Genomic DNA, 17,466 nt, shown 5'->3' on the forward strand with positions numbered 1-17,466 from the left:
CAGTGGTGAAGACAGTGTATGGAAGGCTGGGGAATGGGCCATAGAGCTCAGCCAGGTGCATCAGCAGCCCCTGCTTGGCCTTGCCAGAGTTCTGCCCTGACCTCATTTATTAGCATCATAATGGCAGGCCATGGTACTTGTTTTCCTTGCACCCCAAGTTTTCAGTGCACACTGTCATTGTCCCAAAACTTGGTTCCTAAAGGTCAGCCTGGTGGTGGCTTTCCTGCCTGCCTGGATCTGGTGCTGCCAAACTGGCACTGTTCTCCCTGATGATTGTGCCAGGCCTTGCTTTGTACTCGTGGTTTCTTCCGTTTCCTTTTACCCAGATGAGCAACAAAAGGTCGAACAGTTTCCGCCAGGCCATCCTGCAGGGGAACAGGAGGCTGTGCAGCAAGGCCCTGCTGGAAGAGACGGGGCTGAGCCTCTCGCAGAGGCTGATCCGGCACGTGGCGTACGAGACCCTGCCGCGGGAGATCGACCGCAAGTGGTACTATGACAGCTACACCTGCTGCCCCCCGCCCTGGTTCATGATCACCATCACCATTGTGGAGGCAAGTGCCCTCCCTGGGAACCTCCCCACACTGCCAAAGGCTCTGCTGGGACACGGTCAAGGGTTAGAGAGGGACTCGTTCACACCTGGACAAGGACAGACGTGAAGCTGGTGGCCGTTTTGATTGTGGGTTGGAGAGTGTTTAAGTGGAGACTGTGATCCTGTCATTGGAACAATTTGTATATGAGACTACACAGTTTGGGAAACCAGAGCAAAACTGTCTGAGGTGTGAAAACAGGACAAATCTAGAGAAATGGATAAGTCAGTGTATTTAGAAATTTCTGTACAGCTACATCTGTTCTGTAAGTGGATAGAAAAAGGAGAGGAGAGAACCTCTGGGTTAAATATTCTGACCTGCTCATGTGTTGCCCAAATGAGATCTTTGCACATTTTCTGAGTAATGTACTCAAATAAGTACAGAGTGGGATATGACACTGATAGTATGGTGCTGAACTGGGAGCAGGTTCCTCTAACTCAGGGGCTGGTGTGTTACAGGAGACCACAGATACAGTTATATCAATGTGTTGCAGGTTCCTCAAAACAGGGAATTTTCATGCTGTGTGAAGCTGTCAAATGGGAGAAAAATTTTTAATATATATTACTTTTTTCTCCATTATTTTAGCTAAAAGGTACTTTTTGGTGAGAAAAGGCATTTGCTAACCAATGAATCTCTCTGCTCTTCTAGGTTGCCTTTTTTCTTTACAATGGAGTGGTCTTAGACAGATTTGTGCTGCAAGTCAGCCACCCCTTGTACCTGAAGAATGCATTATTGTACCATCCCCAGCTTCGGGCCCAGGCTTGGAGGTACCTAACCTACATATTCATGCATGCAGGGTGAGTACTTATAAACAGTTCAGGGTCTCCAGAGAGATAGAGGAAGTGACAGAATCAGCTCAGAATTAAACTTTTAAAACTTAAAAATCTGAAGATGTTGTGGACTGTTGGGCAATGAGGTGCAAACTGTCACAGCTCTCTGAAGGGACAAGGCAACAAAAATAACTCAACAGATGCTACTCTTCTCCCCAGCAGTGTTGGGACCACACTTTCTTCTTACTGTTCACTTCCTAAAACCAGGTCAAAGCCCAGTGTTCCACTAAAGGAGCTGTGCAGGTGGTAGAACAAGTCTGCAAAGATGCTGGACTGGTATTTAAAAACCACAGGGTGCTGGAAAAGTCAGTTAAATTCCCTGTGCCTGGAATATGTCATCACTCAGTAATGTTGGTCCCTTCTGTAGGGACTGAGATAATGCCTAGAAGGCTGTGTCAAGCCTGAACTCCCATTTTGTGCACACTGGGCAAACACCAGCGTTCCTGAAGAGTTGACAATCTGCAGTTATCAAATGGACAGAGAATGGTGTCCATGCAAAATGAAGGTGCACAGTAAAATGAGTCCTCCTTCATCCCATGGGAGGTATGTAGCAGACTTGGGAATAATATACAAGGTGTGGGGATTCTAACTCTGTTCTTTTCAGCTGTGCTAGTCCTCACAGAATTTAAATAGACTTAACTGTGTGATGTTTGTGATGCCATGGTGATGAGTAAGTGTCACTGGAAAGTTCATCCCTGTACAAAACATTCTACCCCCTCTAAGCAGTTTCTCAGATCATTATCTTCACACATTCCTGGCAAATAATTGCAATTTTCTTTAATTCTGTCATTGAAAAATGACAGCAACAAGCCTTTCAGCAGTAGAGTTTGAAACTGCATAAGGACCCTTTGTTCTTAAATAGAAAGCCTATATTTCCATCAGTCAATGTTCTTCTGTGAAAGGCCAGAAAGATCAAGTTGATCTTTGCCTTTTTTCCATGTCTCTGATGGAAGACATGCTGAAGTCTCTTCCCTGCCATGCAATAACTTCCTTGGTGTGTAATTACCCTGGAGCACAAGATGTGTCCCAGATCCCTGGATAAAAACAGACTCCGTCCAAGGGAAGAGTAGGGAAAAGTTTTTAGAAGAAACTTCTGAATGTGGCAACATCTGTCCTCTGCATGCTGAATCCCTCCAAAGAGCCCATATTACATAGATTTCATCCTGCAAGTGGGGACTACTGGGCTTAGACATGAGGCTTATTACATAAAATGAGAAATAGAAATTTCATCACTGAAAATATGGGGAAAACTGGGCTTGTAAAAGAAATAAACACTTGGTTTTAACTAATACTAGTTAATTTGTATTTGGGCTTTCTCTTGATGATGGTGATGTTTTACCTTATCTTTTCTATAACTACAGATTGCTTTAGGATACAGTGGAGGAGAAACACCTGCACAAGGACAATTCTCCAGCATTAAATGCCTTTCTGTAGCATGCTTTCCTAACCTGTACCAGGTCACCCTTGTAGCAGGCAGTTCCCTGGCATTCTTCACACTCACTGGCCAAAAAATCCCTCAGGTTTATTTCACCTCTGGCTGGCTCAGAGGGGAACAATGGAAGGTGGTGAGCAGGGGACTCCTCATGATGAATTCCAAGTCCTTTAGCTCGCAGCCTTTAAAACAATGGAGAGTCCCACTGGAACAATAAACCTGGTGATTTATGTGCAGTATCTGGAGTTAAGCTAAAGGTTTTCCTTTATTTCTAACTTCTTGGTGTTAAGCTCCTTTCTTGTAAGGAAAACAGATAAATCTTGGAAAGGTAATATTGTTTTTTAGTGGACGCCCATCATTCTCCTCTCATTTTCAAATGAGAGGATAGCACAATGCATGGATCTATTGTTATCCTGCTTCCAGCTGAGACTTTTAAATGGTAATGTGGACTGCTCCTTAATTTAGTGCACTTGGTCTTTTTTTTGAAGAGCAAGTGGCAGCCGAAAGGTGTTTTGAGAAGGCAGCAGTTGCTAAGGCTTGGCTGGCTGTGCTCTAGAAAGATTCCAAAAATGTACAGGCTGTGTGTTGGTTCTGATGGAGGGAGCTTTGTCAAGGGCTAAAAAGGCAAAGTTGTAAATTCTGCCCTTCTGTTTTCATGGAAAGCAGACGTTGGTATCTGAAGCCCACACATTTGTATCACTGCCATAACTAATGACTTCCATTGATGCTCAGTCCCATTTGTTTGGTCCCAGGGAAGGAGAAAGTCCTTAATAAATCAATGAAATTGTCATTTCAAGAATGACACATTCAGCACTGGCAAAGGGTAATTATATTTTATGGGTACTTATTGACCCTGATGCCTTTAAAGCTCTTAGCATGATGGGGAAGAGAAGTGAATGGGATTGCTCCTGGGAAGTCTTTTAAGAACAGCTGTGAATCAGAGCAGTCACTTCAGACTCCAGGATAAACTTTGCTGAGCTTTTACAAAAGCTTCCTTTGAAAAATAAGACACAATGCTTTGTGTGGAAATGTCAGGTGCCACCTCATGATGTTGATTGTGTGCCAGCCAAAGCTTCTTCCCTCCCTTCTGTGAAAGGACACTTGGGTGTTTGGACTCATCTCAGTGATCTCAGTTTGACCTTTGCTGCTTGTTCCCAATTTAACTCCCTGAGTTCTGTGAGCATGCGGGATCAGAGTGAGTGCTGACCATGCCCAGTGGTTCCATTACCTTGAGGAAGGTAATGAAAGAACCCAGTTACATGCAGCAGTTTCCCATGATGAAAAATTGCAGTGCTGAGTGTATTGTACAGGAAATAAATTAATCTTCAGAGAGAAATTAAATGGAAACAAAATTATTAAGATATCAGGAGAGGATTGTTTTCTGCAGTATCGTTTCTAGCACTTTTTTGCAGTCCAACTTTAAATTCTCATTTATGAGACTATTCTGTCATTACTGAATCTCACCATCAGTGTTTTTCTCTGCTGTATATGGGAAATTGCTATGGTAACGTGAAAAAGATCAAAACAGTGGAACTGCATATAACTTAAACCAAAGTTTGCTAGTGCCTTCCTGTGAACAACCCTTTTCTTGTATGAAATAGGATGTATATTTTCAAGGCATTAGGTACTGTGCCCTCTTTTCCCCAAAAGAAGCTGTCCTTCTGTGTTAAGGGTACCACTGTGTCATTTAGATCCATCTGTTTTGTAAGCAGGTTCTCTTCATACAAAAAGCAGGATACCCTTGAACCCAGTGAGATGTCACCATTCAGTGAGGTCACAGTCCTGTGAGCCCAGGGTAAATCTCAGTCACTAGCAGAGTGTTGATCCTGTTTAGGGCCTGGTGCTGGTATTATCTCACTGAAAGACCCTACAGATCTAGGGATAGAGATTTGAAAGTGGCAGGACAGGTTTGTGAAGTAGTATTGATAAAAGCAACAGAGAACTTGTGTTGAAGCTATTGATTCAGCTCAGGGGAAATCTGCTGCACTGGAATTTCTACCCAATATACACATCTGAGCTGTCACACTCTGCCTGCAGGCTGCAAGTGGTCCTGCACAGTGTGATAGTGGGGCTTTCTGCAAGACTTCCTTCAGCTCAGCTTTTTCCTGTGTGTCCAACAGGAGTTTTGGAGTTTTGCTATTGACTGTAATGGGAACGAGGGTGGATGAAGAGAGAGCATCAGGGAGTACACCTGGGTACCTGAGCAGAGATCAAAATGCCCTCTGCTTCCCATTCTGACCATTGAAGTAGGCACAGCAGAAAAGGGTGAGGGTCAGACAGCCCATACTGTAAAGCAGCATTACAGCACCAGGAAATGGCAGTTCTCCTGGAACTTCTACACTCACCTCATTTTTAACAACCACTCCCCATCATGGCAGTGTGATGTGTGCAGGGAAAAGTGGAATCCTTAGGAGGGGAGAAGAGAGGAGCAGGTCAAATTTCTGGCTTCTGTTCCAGGCTCTGCTGCCATTTTGCTGTTTGGGGGTTTTTTTTGGGTGTTTTTTTGGTTTTTTTGGTGGTTTTTTTTTTTTTTTTTTTTTTTTGGTTTTTTTTTTTTTGACAAGTCATTTAAATTGTTCAAGCAAAGACAAAGGAAAAAAATGTCTGACCAAACAGAACCAAAGTTTAAGAACACAGTTGTTCTGTCTAAGAACCAAACATTGTACAAAGTCTTTTAAGTGAAAGGACCTGCATGGATACAAAAAAGATAAAAGCAGCAAGGAGGGAAGAAACATTGCAACTCTGGGTCTGATTTTTTCTGGAATCACTGTTTTTCCCAGTGTTAGTCTACTTATGTGAATCGAGTGCTCTTTGATTTTCTTTCCAAGATATCTGTGTCTCAGTAGTAGAGAAAGGAGATGAAGAGTTGGAAAAGAAGACAACTATTGTTTTTCTTTGCTGCAGGATAGAACATCTTGGGCTCAATGTTGTCCTTCAGCTCTTGGTTGGGGTTCCTCTGGAAATGGTGCACGGAGCTGCAAGGATCAGTTTTGTGTACGTTGCAGGAGTTGTGGCAGGTAGGTGACACCTCTGCATGCCCAGGTGGAGAAGCAGTGAAAATGGTCTGTGCTGGCTTTTGAGTTGGAGAGATGTTTTATGATATTTGGGATTAGGAGAGGAACATTTACTGATCTTCTGTGTATTGAAATCCTTTGTGGGGCTGGACATAGAAAATATGGTACAACTTGACATCTATTTCTATGTAGCCACAGACTCTCTGTTTAGGAGACCTGCTAAAAATGCACCAACTACCTGTTATTTTAAAATAGCCTTGCTTTAGATGATCTTCCTGAATGTGGGGTCATGCTGATCCTGTGGCAGTTCTTCCTCCATTTGTCTTGTGTGTCACCTTTCTACAGCCTAAGTAAACAAGAAGTATTTGGTTGTAGATTGTGAGCAGTGCACAGAAATCTGGAAAATTCATTCCATCATTAAGCCATGGGGCCTGATTGATTTTTAGTTTGTGCTGAATTGCTTTTATTTATGTTTGGAATTTCCAGCAGTTTGGAGGTGATGGAAGCTGACAATAGATCAACATCTAGTTAAAACAGAAGGAGGGTGTGAAAACAACCAAGAGCTTTACAGTGGAACTCAGACAACGATTGACTGCCCTTTGTTCAAGATTTATAGTGTTTGTTTGTTTTTTCCAGCCACATAATTACTTTTTTTCCATAATAAGCAGATAAACCCTTTGTAGAATGGGCTGTATCGAGTACTAATAAATCCTGCATTCCAGGAGACAGTCTGTGGAAAGAATAATTGGACTAGGGCACAGGATGAGGCATGGTACAAACACCAACAGTATTTACTGCAGAGAAAGGAGTTAGCAGAGCAGGTCCACTGTCCCCTGACTGTTATTTTAACAAACACTAACAAAAGTGGTGCCCAATTTGCAACTTCCCAGACACAGCTTTTCTACACAGATACACCTACCAAATCCCAGGGCTTCACTGATATCTTAGCCAGTTATGAAACATCCTTTATTCTTTGTCATGTGCCAGAAGAGAGGGAAATGACTATATTCATGCTGAGGCAATATAAAGATAACTCAGCTAAGTAGTATCAGGAATAGACAGTAAAATGTAGTTAGGCCACAACTTTTATGGTTCTTTCTCATTTTTTTGGCTTTACTAAGAAGACACATTAAGAATGGAAATTGAGGTACTCAGTGTCTGAAGACTTAACTGCAAGATCTTATTACTCTTTCCTTTATTTCTCATTAACTTTTTCCTTAATGGCAGTGTTTAAGAGCTGAGAAGTCTCAGGGCTATACAAGGAAGGAGGGAGCTATCAGCAGAGTTGGCTGGTTGAAGTTCAGCACTTTCTTGACCTGGAATCAGTTGGGCAATTAGCAAAGAAGTTCATTAGATTCTGTGCTACCAAGGACTCTCTCAAGATTTGCCAGTATGTCTTTTTCTCATTCCCAATCATCACAAAGATCTTCATTATCCCTTCTTTGTGACAGCAAATCTGCCTTTCCCTCTATTGCTTAAATTATTCTTAAAGTCAGCAATGAAAGGAGCTTTGAGCATATCCAAGCCTCCAACTGGGATAAGAAGAAGCAATGTCTCTATTTGGCTGTATTGTTATTAGTGGTGCCTTTATGTACTTGACCTGTCATTTTGCTGTCATGTGCCTACTGCCTCCATCCAGGTTATTTTTGACTCGTTTTACTCTGAAGTTTTACAGATAATAAGCTGTGCTTTGATCAGAGGCCTGTGTTAAGTTAAAGTCCCTAGTTCCTTCTCCCTGTGCTGAGATTTTTCTCGGCAACATAAGAGTTACTTCTGTTTTATCTTCAGGTGAGAAACAAACACAGACGTTTGTCTGTCTCCTGCTTCCTTGTTCTTTCAATCAGGGAATAAATGCCTTTTCGCAGGACAAGCTTGAAGACACATTGCTGCCTTGCTTGGCTGCTTTAAAAGTGGTTGCAGAGGAATCAATCAGTCACTGCCTTGACAGGACTGAGTTGGCTTCAGGAGTCAATCAATTTCCCCCTCCTTCTCTTTCTGTATTCCTGACCTGCAGCAATTAGCACAAACAGGCCATAGCAGGGATGTAGGGTAGGAGTGAGTGTGTTTATTTGGTGGGCAATTGTTACAAAGCCTTGTTGTTTCCCCCAGGGTCCCTGGCAGTGTCAGTGGCTGACATGAGGGCGCCGGTGGTGGGCTCCTCTGGAGGTGTGTATGCTCTTGTCTCTGCTCACCTGGCCAATATTGTGATGGTGAGTACCAGAGTGACTGTGACCTCAGAGTGAGCCACGTCTGGTGGCCCAAAGGGGCTGGAAGTAAGACCTGACCCAGCTGTTGGTCATTCAGAGCTTGCCCCAGCTAAGAGTCTAGTCTCAGTGGTGTGGTTCTGGATGGAAATATTACCTTGCACTTGGTACCCTGATGGCTGACAGTTTTCCAGGACAACCTAAAGATGTTGGTAATCCAAGATTTATCAGTGTTCTCCAGGCTATCAACTCTCCATGCAATGGCTGACAAATGTTTGAACAGCAGACTGGCTCTGCAGAAGTGGCAGACCTGTTTCTGTCTGGATGTCCTATGTAATTTTAGTGAGTATCTAAGGAAATTTAGCATTCAATGGATTCATGTGCAGAATATTTCTTATCTCCATTTGTAAAACCCAGACTGAAGCTGAACCCTGGGTGATCTAATGATGCATGTCTGCTGTTTCACCTCATGAAAGACTTTACACAGGTGAGGAAATACCAGCATTGTCATTCTTCTAAGGCTGGAAACGGGAGTTCATCCCCAGCCCTCAGCTGGGTGGTGGCAAAGCCCAACACAGCTGCCTGGGGGACTCCTCAGCTGACACTGGGCAAAAAAGGCTTTGCTGATAGAAGATTCATGTGTGGTGGCATGTCTGTCCTGTACCAGCAATATCAGAGCAGAATAACCATGAAAATGAGGATAATGCTCCTCCCCTGGGTCTGAGTGGGAAGATAATTTGAGGCGGCTGCAATAGAGACAGAAGATCTGTTATATGGGTGCTGGAAGATGTGTGCGTGAGGTGGTGTGGAGCCAAGCCTTAAAGAAAACCTTGTACTTGATGCTTGTCTGCAGTAAAGTCAGCAGGATCCAGCTGTGACCCACAGTGGTGCTGCTCCAGACAGTTTTTTAAGCTGGGAAGTGAGAGATATCCTGAGCAAAATTGGTCTGCTTCACCATTTTCAAGCTTCTCAGAGCATGAATGAGCTGAGTCTGTTGTCCAAATGAGACAGTTGAGTGGCTGGCCAGACACTGGAGGAGAGGGGCTACCCCTATAGCTCAGGGTTTCTGCTGGGGAATTGCATCCCTACTTCCAGTTATTTTCCGTGTGATTTGTGTTCCCTGCCAGTGTGCCAAGGGAAGCAGGAGGGAGCTTCCTCTGTCTTTCAGGGTGGTAATGAAGACACAGGGTTTTTTAACAGCACAGTTCACAGGGTTAGAGGGGGGCATTGGAGGAAATTTTAGTCTGGTTTAGAGGAACAGGCTCTTCCAGAGACATGTGGAGAGTCTTCAGCAGTTACCTTCCCTGACTTCTTAGAACATCACAAAGTGATCTGTCATTTCACTACTCATTGGCCAAATCTATTTAGAGATTGCTACCTTAGCATCTTTGTTTTTTCATTGTCCACTGCCTCTCTTCTCATCTGAAATTATTTTTGCTGCCTTTCCAGTTCTGGTGGAGGGATGTTTTTGCTTTCCTTTCCCCCCCTTGTCTCTCTGTGCTCACTTGTTATCTAGATGCAATGCTGCTGCACGCTGAAAGGCGTGCAGGCTGTTTGCTGACAAAGCTCAGTCTGGCACAGCTGGGGACAGCAGGGACTGTGGCAGGGAGGGTCTCTGGAATCTTCTGTTCCCTTGTGCCTCCTGATAACCAAAGGAAATGGAAACATTTTTGCTTGGAAAAATAAATATTATTGGAATTAAAGACATAAAATAGCCAACAGGGGGAAGCAATAAAGTGTGTCACACCAAGGAAAAGAGTGAGGGAAGGGATTCAAAGCAGTTACATGGAAATTAAAAGTGAAGGAGGCAGCACAGTATTAATCAACATGAGCTCAGAGCTTTCTGACTGGGCTAGGTCTCTTTGTAGAGAAGTAAAATCAGTTACTTATTTTGTGGAGGTTGAATTTTTTTGCCATCCCAAGTGCCATTAGAGATAGTTTGAAGAGTTTATAGGCATTCTTTTTATTTCTTCAGTGTGACAACTAGGGAGCTTTTTACAAGAAACCCATTATCTTGGTATCTCAATCTGCCTTCAATAGGCAAATTTTTATTTAGTCACATCATAATATAATAATAATAATGTTGTCATACATCTGAATTTCTCAAAACATGTTCTCTTTTCCTGCTTTGAAATTATGTGCAAGCAAAAAAGAAGGACTTTTAATATTTCTCCATGATTTCTGATTATCATTCAGAGATTTTTATTCCACCATATTGATTAATAACCAAGCCTGAAGACAAAGGAGACTAAGTCCAGGCTTTCTTAAGGCACTGTTTCCTTGATATGATTTTATTGAAGTCTTTATTGTTTCTCTATGCTGTGCCAAAGATCTGAGCTGCAGAGTTTCAGGGAGCCTGAGGCACAGAAAATAGCATTGAAAAAGCACAGTAGGGCTTGAATGCACTGAGAAGTTGCCTGACAAGTGACAGATCTAAATGTAATATCCCTTCAGGTTTGTGTGCAGCATTACTTTGTTTTCCTTGTCTCTTTTCCAGAACTGGTCAGGAATGAAGTGCCAATTCAAACTGCTGCGCATGGCTGTTGCCTTGATCTGTAGTAAGTACCATACAAAGCTTGGCACACGTGCAGCCAGTCCTGTTTTGTTTGTCCTTGTCATAATATTTCATGCTGATTCAGAGGGTTTTGACTTTGCAGCAGTTTTGGTAGGAACTTTCAGCTGGACCTTCTGGCAGCCAAACCACATTGCTCTCCACTGCAGATTTTGGCTTTCAACACAAGCATTTGTAAACAAGGATTTGTCATTAGCCAGCATCTGTAGCTTGTGGTGTTTGTGAAGGAGCTTGAACATCTCTTTGCAGTCTCAAACATGCAGTGCCTTCATAATGATAATGCTTGGGTTTCCTAGAGCACATCCTGTTTGGGAGGGCAGCAGCATTATACCCACACTGATGAATTCTCTTCCAGCCCGATCCTCAGAGGGGCATAATAAGGGAAACTAAACTGTGTGTTCATTCATCACATACAACTGTCTTCAAATTCTAACTCATTTTTGTTATGGTTTTGGTATAAATTTCAGAAGGTGAATATTCCCCAACCTATCTACACTCTCACAAACCCAGATCACTTTCCAGCCTCTGGAGAGGCCTCATGTCTGTGTGCCACAGCCCTGACATAGCCACAGCTTCCCTGTGCTCACCATGCAAGGCAATTTCTCCCTCTCTGTCTCCTCAGGGATGCAATGCTGCCCCAAGCGTGGACTTAAGAAGGGATAAACCTAGACAATTAACTGATTTTATTCTTTGTTCCAGTGAGCTTTGAATTTGGAAGAGCCGTGTGGCTGCGATTCCACCCCTCCGCTTACCCCCCATGCCCCCACCCCAGCTTCATGGCTCACCTGGGAGGGGTGATGGTTGGAATCACCCTTGGTGTTATCATCCTGAGGAACTATGAGCAGAGACTCCAAGATCAGACTTTATGGTGGATCTTCCTTTCTATTTACATCATTTTTGTCTTGTTTGCCATCTTCTGGAATATTTTTGCCTACAGTCTGTTGGATCTAAAGCTACCTCCCCCTCCTTGAAAACATGGGACAGAAAACTGGAGAGCAGAAGTCATCTGTCAGCTCTGTTAAATGAATGAAGATGGAGGATCTATTTTTGTATTTAACTTGGGAGGATGATTCTTCTGAACACACACAAGTGTGCTGATGGAGGTGCTTAAAGATCTCATGAAATGGGCTGATCAGTTTGTTCACAAACCCAGCAGGTTGTGTAACTCTGGCTGGCCATGCCCTGCAGTTTCTGCCCTGCACCTGGGCACTGACTGCTTGAGTTCTTATCACACATCAATATTTTCTATTAGATATTTGTATTTTCCAGGTCAGTGCTGGAATTATGGCCAATTGTTCAGTGAATTTCCTCTGTGTTACTGAACACTAAAAGGGAAGAAGAGCAGACATTTACTAATTAGAGACTCAAATGGTACTCACAAGGCAGCTTGAGTCTGGTTTCTTTGGACATGTCTGACTGTTCAGCCATACCAGTGCCACTGTCTAATTACTTGAATGGTTCCTAAGGTATTTTAGCCTCTGCTGAAACTTGTCTTGCACAACTTTCAAAGGATCGGCAGAACTTGATCACACAAAGTGATGGAGACTGCTCTTCAACCCCAGGTCAAATGAAATTGCACTATAAACATTGGGAATCTTAGGTTGTGGATACCCAGCCAGAAGTGACTTTTCTGTGCATGTTTCACTCGATTTTAATTAATTATTCCCCTTTCCCCAGCCTGCTGTGGCTAAAGGGTGTGGCTGGATTGTTGGGGGTATTTTTTTTTGTTTGTTTTTGTGTTTTTGGGGTTTTTTTTGAGGGATGAAGAAAAGAGGGGCAAATATTCATTTGTGGTTTTACCAGACGACAATCAGGTGCTGTTTTCTTCTCACTTTTTTTCTGACCACACTGACCTAACACCTGGCTTGCAGTGAGCTCCTGGCAGGGATCTCAACTCTTCCAGTAGGTTCCTACTAGGAGAATGGGACCATGATGACCTCCAGCAGCCCAGGGTGGGAACTATCCAGTCTTTACAGCCATACAATCCATTTGGGGCCAAGTCCACTGAAAGCAGTGGAGCTAAATCTGTTTGAATGTAGCACTGGTTTCCCAATGAAGTGGAGAGGGTGTTATTTGCTACAGTTATCATTGTGAAATGAAAAACAGGTTTTAATATGACTTCTAAAATTTTGAAGATGCCTATTCCTGAGGTATTGGATTTTCAGGAGCTCCAGACAACAGTTAGTTGCAGTGATGCCTTTTTCTTTAATGTTGGTCAAGCCCAGTCCAGGCAATCTGTAAGTGGGCTGTGTCACAGTTCACACAATTGCCTGCACAGACCTAGGGACCACATGGGGACATCTGTAGCACAAGCAGAGCTTATAGGTACTATTCTGTGTAAGGTGCTTATTTTGCTTGTCACTTTAGAGAGCTGCCAAATTACAGTCCAGGAGTGTGGGTGCCCTCCTTTTCTCTGCCCTTTACCCACCTATTCAATGGTCTGGACAAAGCAGCCATAATAGTCTCTCCAGACAAGCTCCTCTCTTCCTTTTTTCTATTTCCTGCTGGTGCCCAGGCACAGCCACCAGAGTCTTTCACAGCACATCCCATGGGCACTGTAGCAGTTGTGTTTCCTCTGTAGAAAACTCTCTCTGTGTTGTGGGCTTTATGCTCTCAGCTATGCTATCCATGCTGCCAGATGATACCACAAGCTGGTAGGAGCTTATTCCTCTAGAGGGGACATCCACAAGTGCTTATCAGCTGTCCCTTTCTTTGCCTCTTAAGGAAAAATAACTGGGTTGAGGGGTGAAGTCTTCTCCTACCAGATGCACTCATAAAAGTTCTGTTGCCTCAGAAAGAGGGAAGAGAAAATAAGAGAAAATATCTGCAGCCTGGAACAAGCCTTACCTGCAAAAGAAACAATTTTTGGCATCTTTGTGCACAGAAATGGGATTTCTGAGGGTGATTGCACTTTTATTGTTCTGCATGGCCAGTGCATTGCTCATGGGCCCTCATTGAGGACCAAGAGGAAGGGATAAGGGCCAGAGCTCTGATCATTTTGGAGAAGGGATTGGTTCCCTGAGCCATTTTACCTCTGCAGTTTGGGTCCAGATCCCAAGAATCATAAGAGTTCCCGTGGATTGTTGCAGGTGCTGGCACAATGAGTGTCATAGCCATGGAACCCCCTGGGAGCAGGCAGGAAGGAGAGTGGAAGCTAGGAGAGTTCTGACATGGTTATCAAGTAAGGAGGACATTCCTTCCCTCACCTATTGCTAAACCTTTCTCATTACAGATGCCTTGAAAATAGAGGTGACCAGGAATGGGAGTTCTCCTGAAATCTTAGGAAAGCTTTTAAAATTTTGGTAGAAAATTTCAATTGCAAAAAAACCTAAATTATTTTGCCTGTAATTTACCAGAGTGCAATGTGTACCAATTGACTTTTATTTTTGCTTTCTCAGCTGAAAGCTACTTACTACCCATGAGTTTCTTACCAGTAAAGGTTTCCATGCCTTTCCTGCTTCCAGTGTGTGCTCTGAGGTGAAGCAACAAGATAAAAGTTCAAAAGACACCAGTTTCTTGATCAGCTTGATCATGGCCAAAATGTCTTTACTCAGCTGAGGAGTGGGAGAGAGCTGAACAGAGTAATGCAGACAGCCACAGCCTTCCTTGGGCCTTTTTCCTTAGATGAGTGTAGTTTACATGAACTGAACTGGTTGAAAACAGCTCTGAAGTTGATCTTATAACTTGTTCTTTTAACCTGTTGTTCCTCTTTCTGACTTCATTCTGTGTCCCCATACCCTGCCTGAGCAAGTCTACAAGCAACCCTGGGGATCAGAAGGGCCAGACTTTAAGACAGTGTTAGATTTATGGTAGGTGAAGGAATGAAACCCTATCACATTCCTGTTTATCAGAGCTGAAATCTCCTCCCATACATGGAGCGGTTTGTGCACAGAGCCTGTTGTCTGCTAAGAATCAATCAGTTCATGGAGCCAGAAGCAGCACAAAGTACGTAAGCTTTTAAATTATTTTTTTAATAATAAAATTACAGTGTGAAAACTTGCTATGTTTTTACAGAGTAACATCAATTCCAGTTATGCTATTTTCTAACACACCCAGGAGTGCCACAGTGCTGCAGCATCACAGAACTAACAGCAACCAGGCTTTTCTGTTACCTCCAGATGTCCTTGAAGCTGCTGGCTCATGTTGGAGATGTAATATTCTCCATCCTGCTCATTGTGGTTCCAACCTGTCACAGTCAGCAGCGTGTTCCTGAAGGAGCATCCACTGAGGGACTGGTTTCAGTTATTTGTTGTGGTTTAATTTCAACTACTGCCGGAATTTTCCATCAGTCAGATAAAACACGAATCTGTTAAAGCTTATGACTGTGCAGTGCTAGAGCAGAAGGCAAGGACTGTCACCAATGCACAGGTTTGAACAGAGCACCTCGGAGCAAGTTATTTTACACTGTGTCCTTGAGCGAGGACACAACACCTGGGGGAGCAAAGAAAAAAAGCGGGCGTTCGTGAGGTGGATTTGCCGTGCGGTGAGTTCGCTGCAGCACGGGTCCGTGAGGATGAGGAGCGGCGCGGCAGGCGGAGCTGCCAGGGACCCCTGCCGGCAGCAGCCTGGCCCGGGACGAGGAGCTGCGACAGCCGCGGGGAGGAGGAGAAAAGGAGAACCAGGCAGATCAAAGTCCACGGGGACTGCAAATGGCACTTTTTATTCCTAGACAGGTAAAGATTAGTGTTACACACAGCAGGAATAACAGGCATGAGAAGGGAAAGAGCTGTCCTGCGGTGATGGGAGAGGAGCTTTCCAGAAACAATCTCTGAGTGAAGTGTAGCAGTCATAAAAATGCTGATGAATTTACTTCTGCTGAGTTTTTAAGACAACATCTTGTGTCACTGTTTCCCTGTCAGTTGATGAGGAATCTTAGCACTTACGTGGCATATTGTGGTTTTTCACTACTTGCTCCTTTGGCAGTGGGAAGTATGTTATCAACAGGGAAGGGGGAAGCTAGAGAAATTGTTACTAGAAATAAAGCTCAGGGATTCTGTATCCCAACATCTTCTGATGGATTATACTGCCCGTGTGTTTCAGAGCAGATTAGGCCCTTTCAGTTTGAACTGGGCTGTGGAGGATGGAATCTGACATGTTCAGAGTTGGTACTGACATGACTGCTGACCTCACAAGGAAGCTGCTGTTCTCTGCCAATATTTAGTCTCACAAGATGGTGGGTAGGACTTTCACACATCCTTCAGCGAGTAAAGAGCTCAAAGGCTGTTCACAAAGATTCAAGCTCAGCCCAGTTGCTGTGGAACCCCCATGCATTGGCTTTGCCCGAAGTGGAACTGGAGAATGGGGACATGGCAGTTCAGCACCAGCCACCTCTGGGGGCAAGCTGGGCCAAGAGAGCCCAGGCCAGCACCTCTGAATATTGCTGCTCCCCTGCTCCTCTTACAGAGGTGGCCGCTCTGCAGTGCTTTGTGTGGAAGAACTCAAAGATTCCTTCTCTTATTACTGATGCCAAGAGCTGGTTATAAAGGAGTGGAGTGTATTTTGCAGTTCCTTATAAACGAATCACACCTAAGAGAGAAACCAAGCCTATTTAAAGGCAAATGTATTTTAATGTCACCAATTAATCATTGGCTTTTGATTGGAAAAAGCTTTCTAATATGCCAGTAGGAAAATCTGCAGAAAATTTACATTTCAGGGTACTTTACTACACAAAGCACAAAATATTCCCAATGATTTAAGTAGCTAAAGTACCTTATTTTCAGTGAGCTTGATAGACACAGTTATCACTGACTCTCTCCTGACTCCCACAGTGTCTGTTCAGTTTGCAAATAAAGCCAGATTTATGCAGCTTTTCTTCTGCTTACACGACTAATGCTAACAACACATCCAAGTGTTAAACACAAAGCACTAAACTACATAATTTTCTGCCTTAAATACTGAACAAGTGGTACTTTCCCTGTGAAGGGCTAGTAAAACAAAATTATATTTGCAAGGTAAGATGCTATTGTATGTTTCCAAATATTTTTGTATTGTGTACATTCTGTATATTTTTGTTGTGACATTATTTGAGCGCAGAATCCATTAAATTTTTCTTTGGTGGTTTCATTTTTCTGTTTCATTTATATTTTCTTTTTTTTTTTTTTAATAAAATTGAGGTTTTCTATGTCATGCCAAAAAACCAACCAAGAAACAACTTTCAAGGACAATTTTGTAAGTTTGTCTACAGTTAACATGTCTTTTAACAAAAGAGCCCTTGGTTTGGAGCTCTGCCATGTAATCTTCTAATAATGACATTGGTAACTCATTTTTATGTCTGTCTAATAGATAAAGGGGAGAGTGAACTGTAGCTTCATTTCTCCACAAGATCTAATGAGAATGCAGAACTGGCTTGCAACTTGTATGGAAATTCAGGTGTTGTCCCACCTTTTGGCAGCTGTTTCTTCACTGCAGTGACCTCAGAGCTGCAGGGAAGTTGACAACATTTGAGTACATTTTTTTACATTTTTTTACATTTGAGTGATTTTTTTTTTTTTTTTTTTAATTGGGGAGGAGGGTTGTGCTCTTTTAACATCAGGCTCTACTGAATGTTTTCAAATCTGAGAGCCAAAACACATATCTTGGATCAAGAGTGGAAACAAAATATCCAGAAAAAAAGTAAATCCCCAGCAAAAGTAAACCACCAACTGGTTAAAAGTCCTCCTACCAGTGTGGAAGACAAAGGCTTATTTTGAAAAAATGAGTTGTGTTTTTGTTGGGAAACACTGGGTTAAAGTGTAATTCATAGGAACAAAGATGTATGTAGGAGCAGTTCCTGTCAGATGTGCTACTCTTAAGGGAGACAGATCCCTGCCACTGTGTGTGGGACTCAG

General features: G+C 43.2%; 1 protein-coding gene across 4 annotated transcripts in view; it reads left to right on the top strand.

The window, feature by feature from the left end:
• RHBDL3 (rhomboid like 3) overlaps positions 1-16,702 on the top strand; it is a 60,928-nt gene extending 44,226 nt beyond the window's left edge. For 3 of the 4 annotated variants that reach the window (XM_077787381.1, XM_031506362.2, XM_031506363.2), the window contains 6 exons: positions 327-551; positions 1,236-1,384; positions 5,754-5,866; positions 7,973-8,073; positions 10,565-10,625; positions 11,339-16,702. In XM_077787381.1, coding sequence (XP_077643507.1) covers positions 327-551; positions 1,236-1,384; positions 5,754-5,866; positions 7,973-8,073; positions 10,565-10,625; positions 11,339-11,610 — 921 coding nt within the window. In that variant the 3' untranslated portion in view covers positions 11,611-16,702. The remainder of the gene's footprint in view (positions 1-326; positions 552-1,235; positions 1,385-5,753; positions 5,867-7,972; positions 8,074-10,564; positions 10,626-11,338) is intronic. The other variant, XR_004149016.2, reaches the window with a different exon arrangement.
• The last annotated feature ends 764 nt before the right edge of the window (positions 16,703-17,466 follow it).

The sequence above is a fragment of the Lonchura striata genome, chromosome 19 (genome assembly GCF_046129695.1).
Source record: "Lonchura striata isolate bLonStr1 chromosome 19, bLonStr1.mat, whole genome shotgun sequence".
NCBI lineage: Eukaryota > Metazoa > Chordata > Aves > Passeriformes > Estrildidae > Lonchura > Lonchura striata.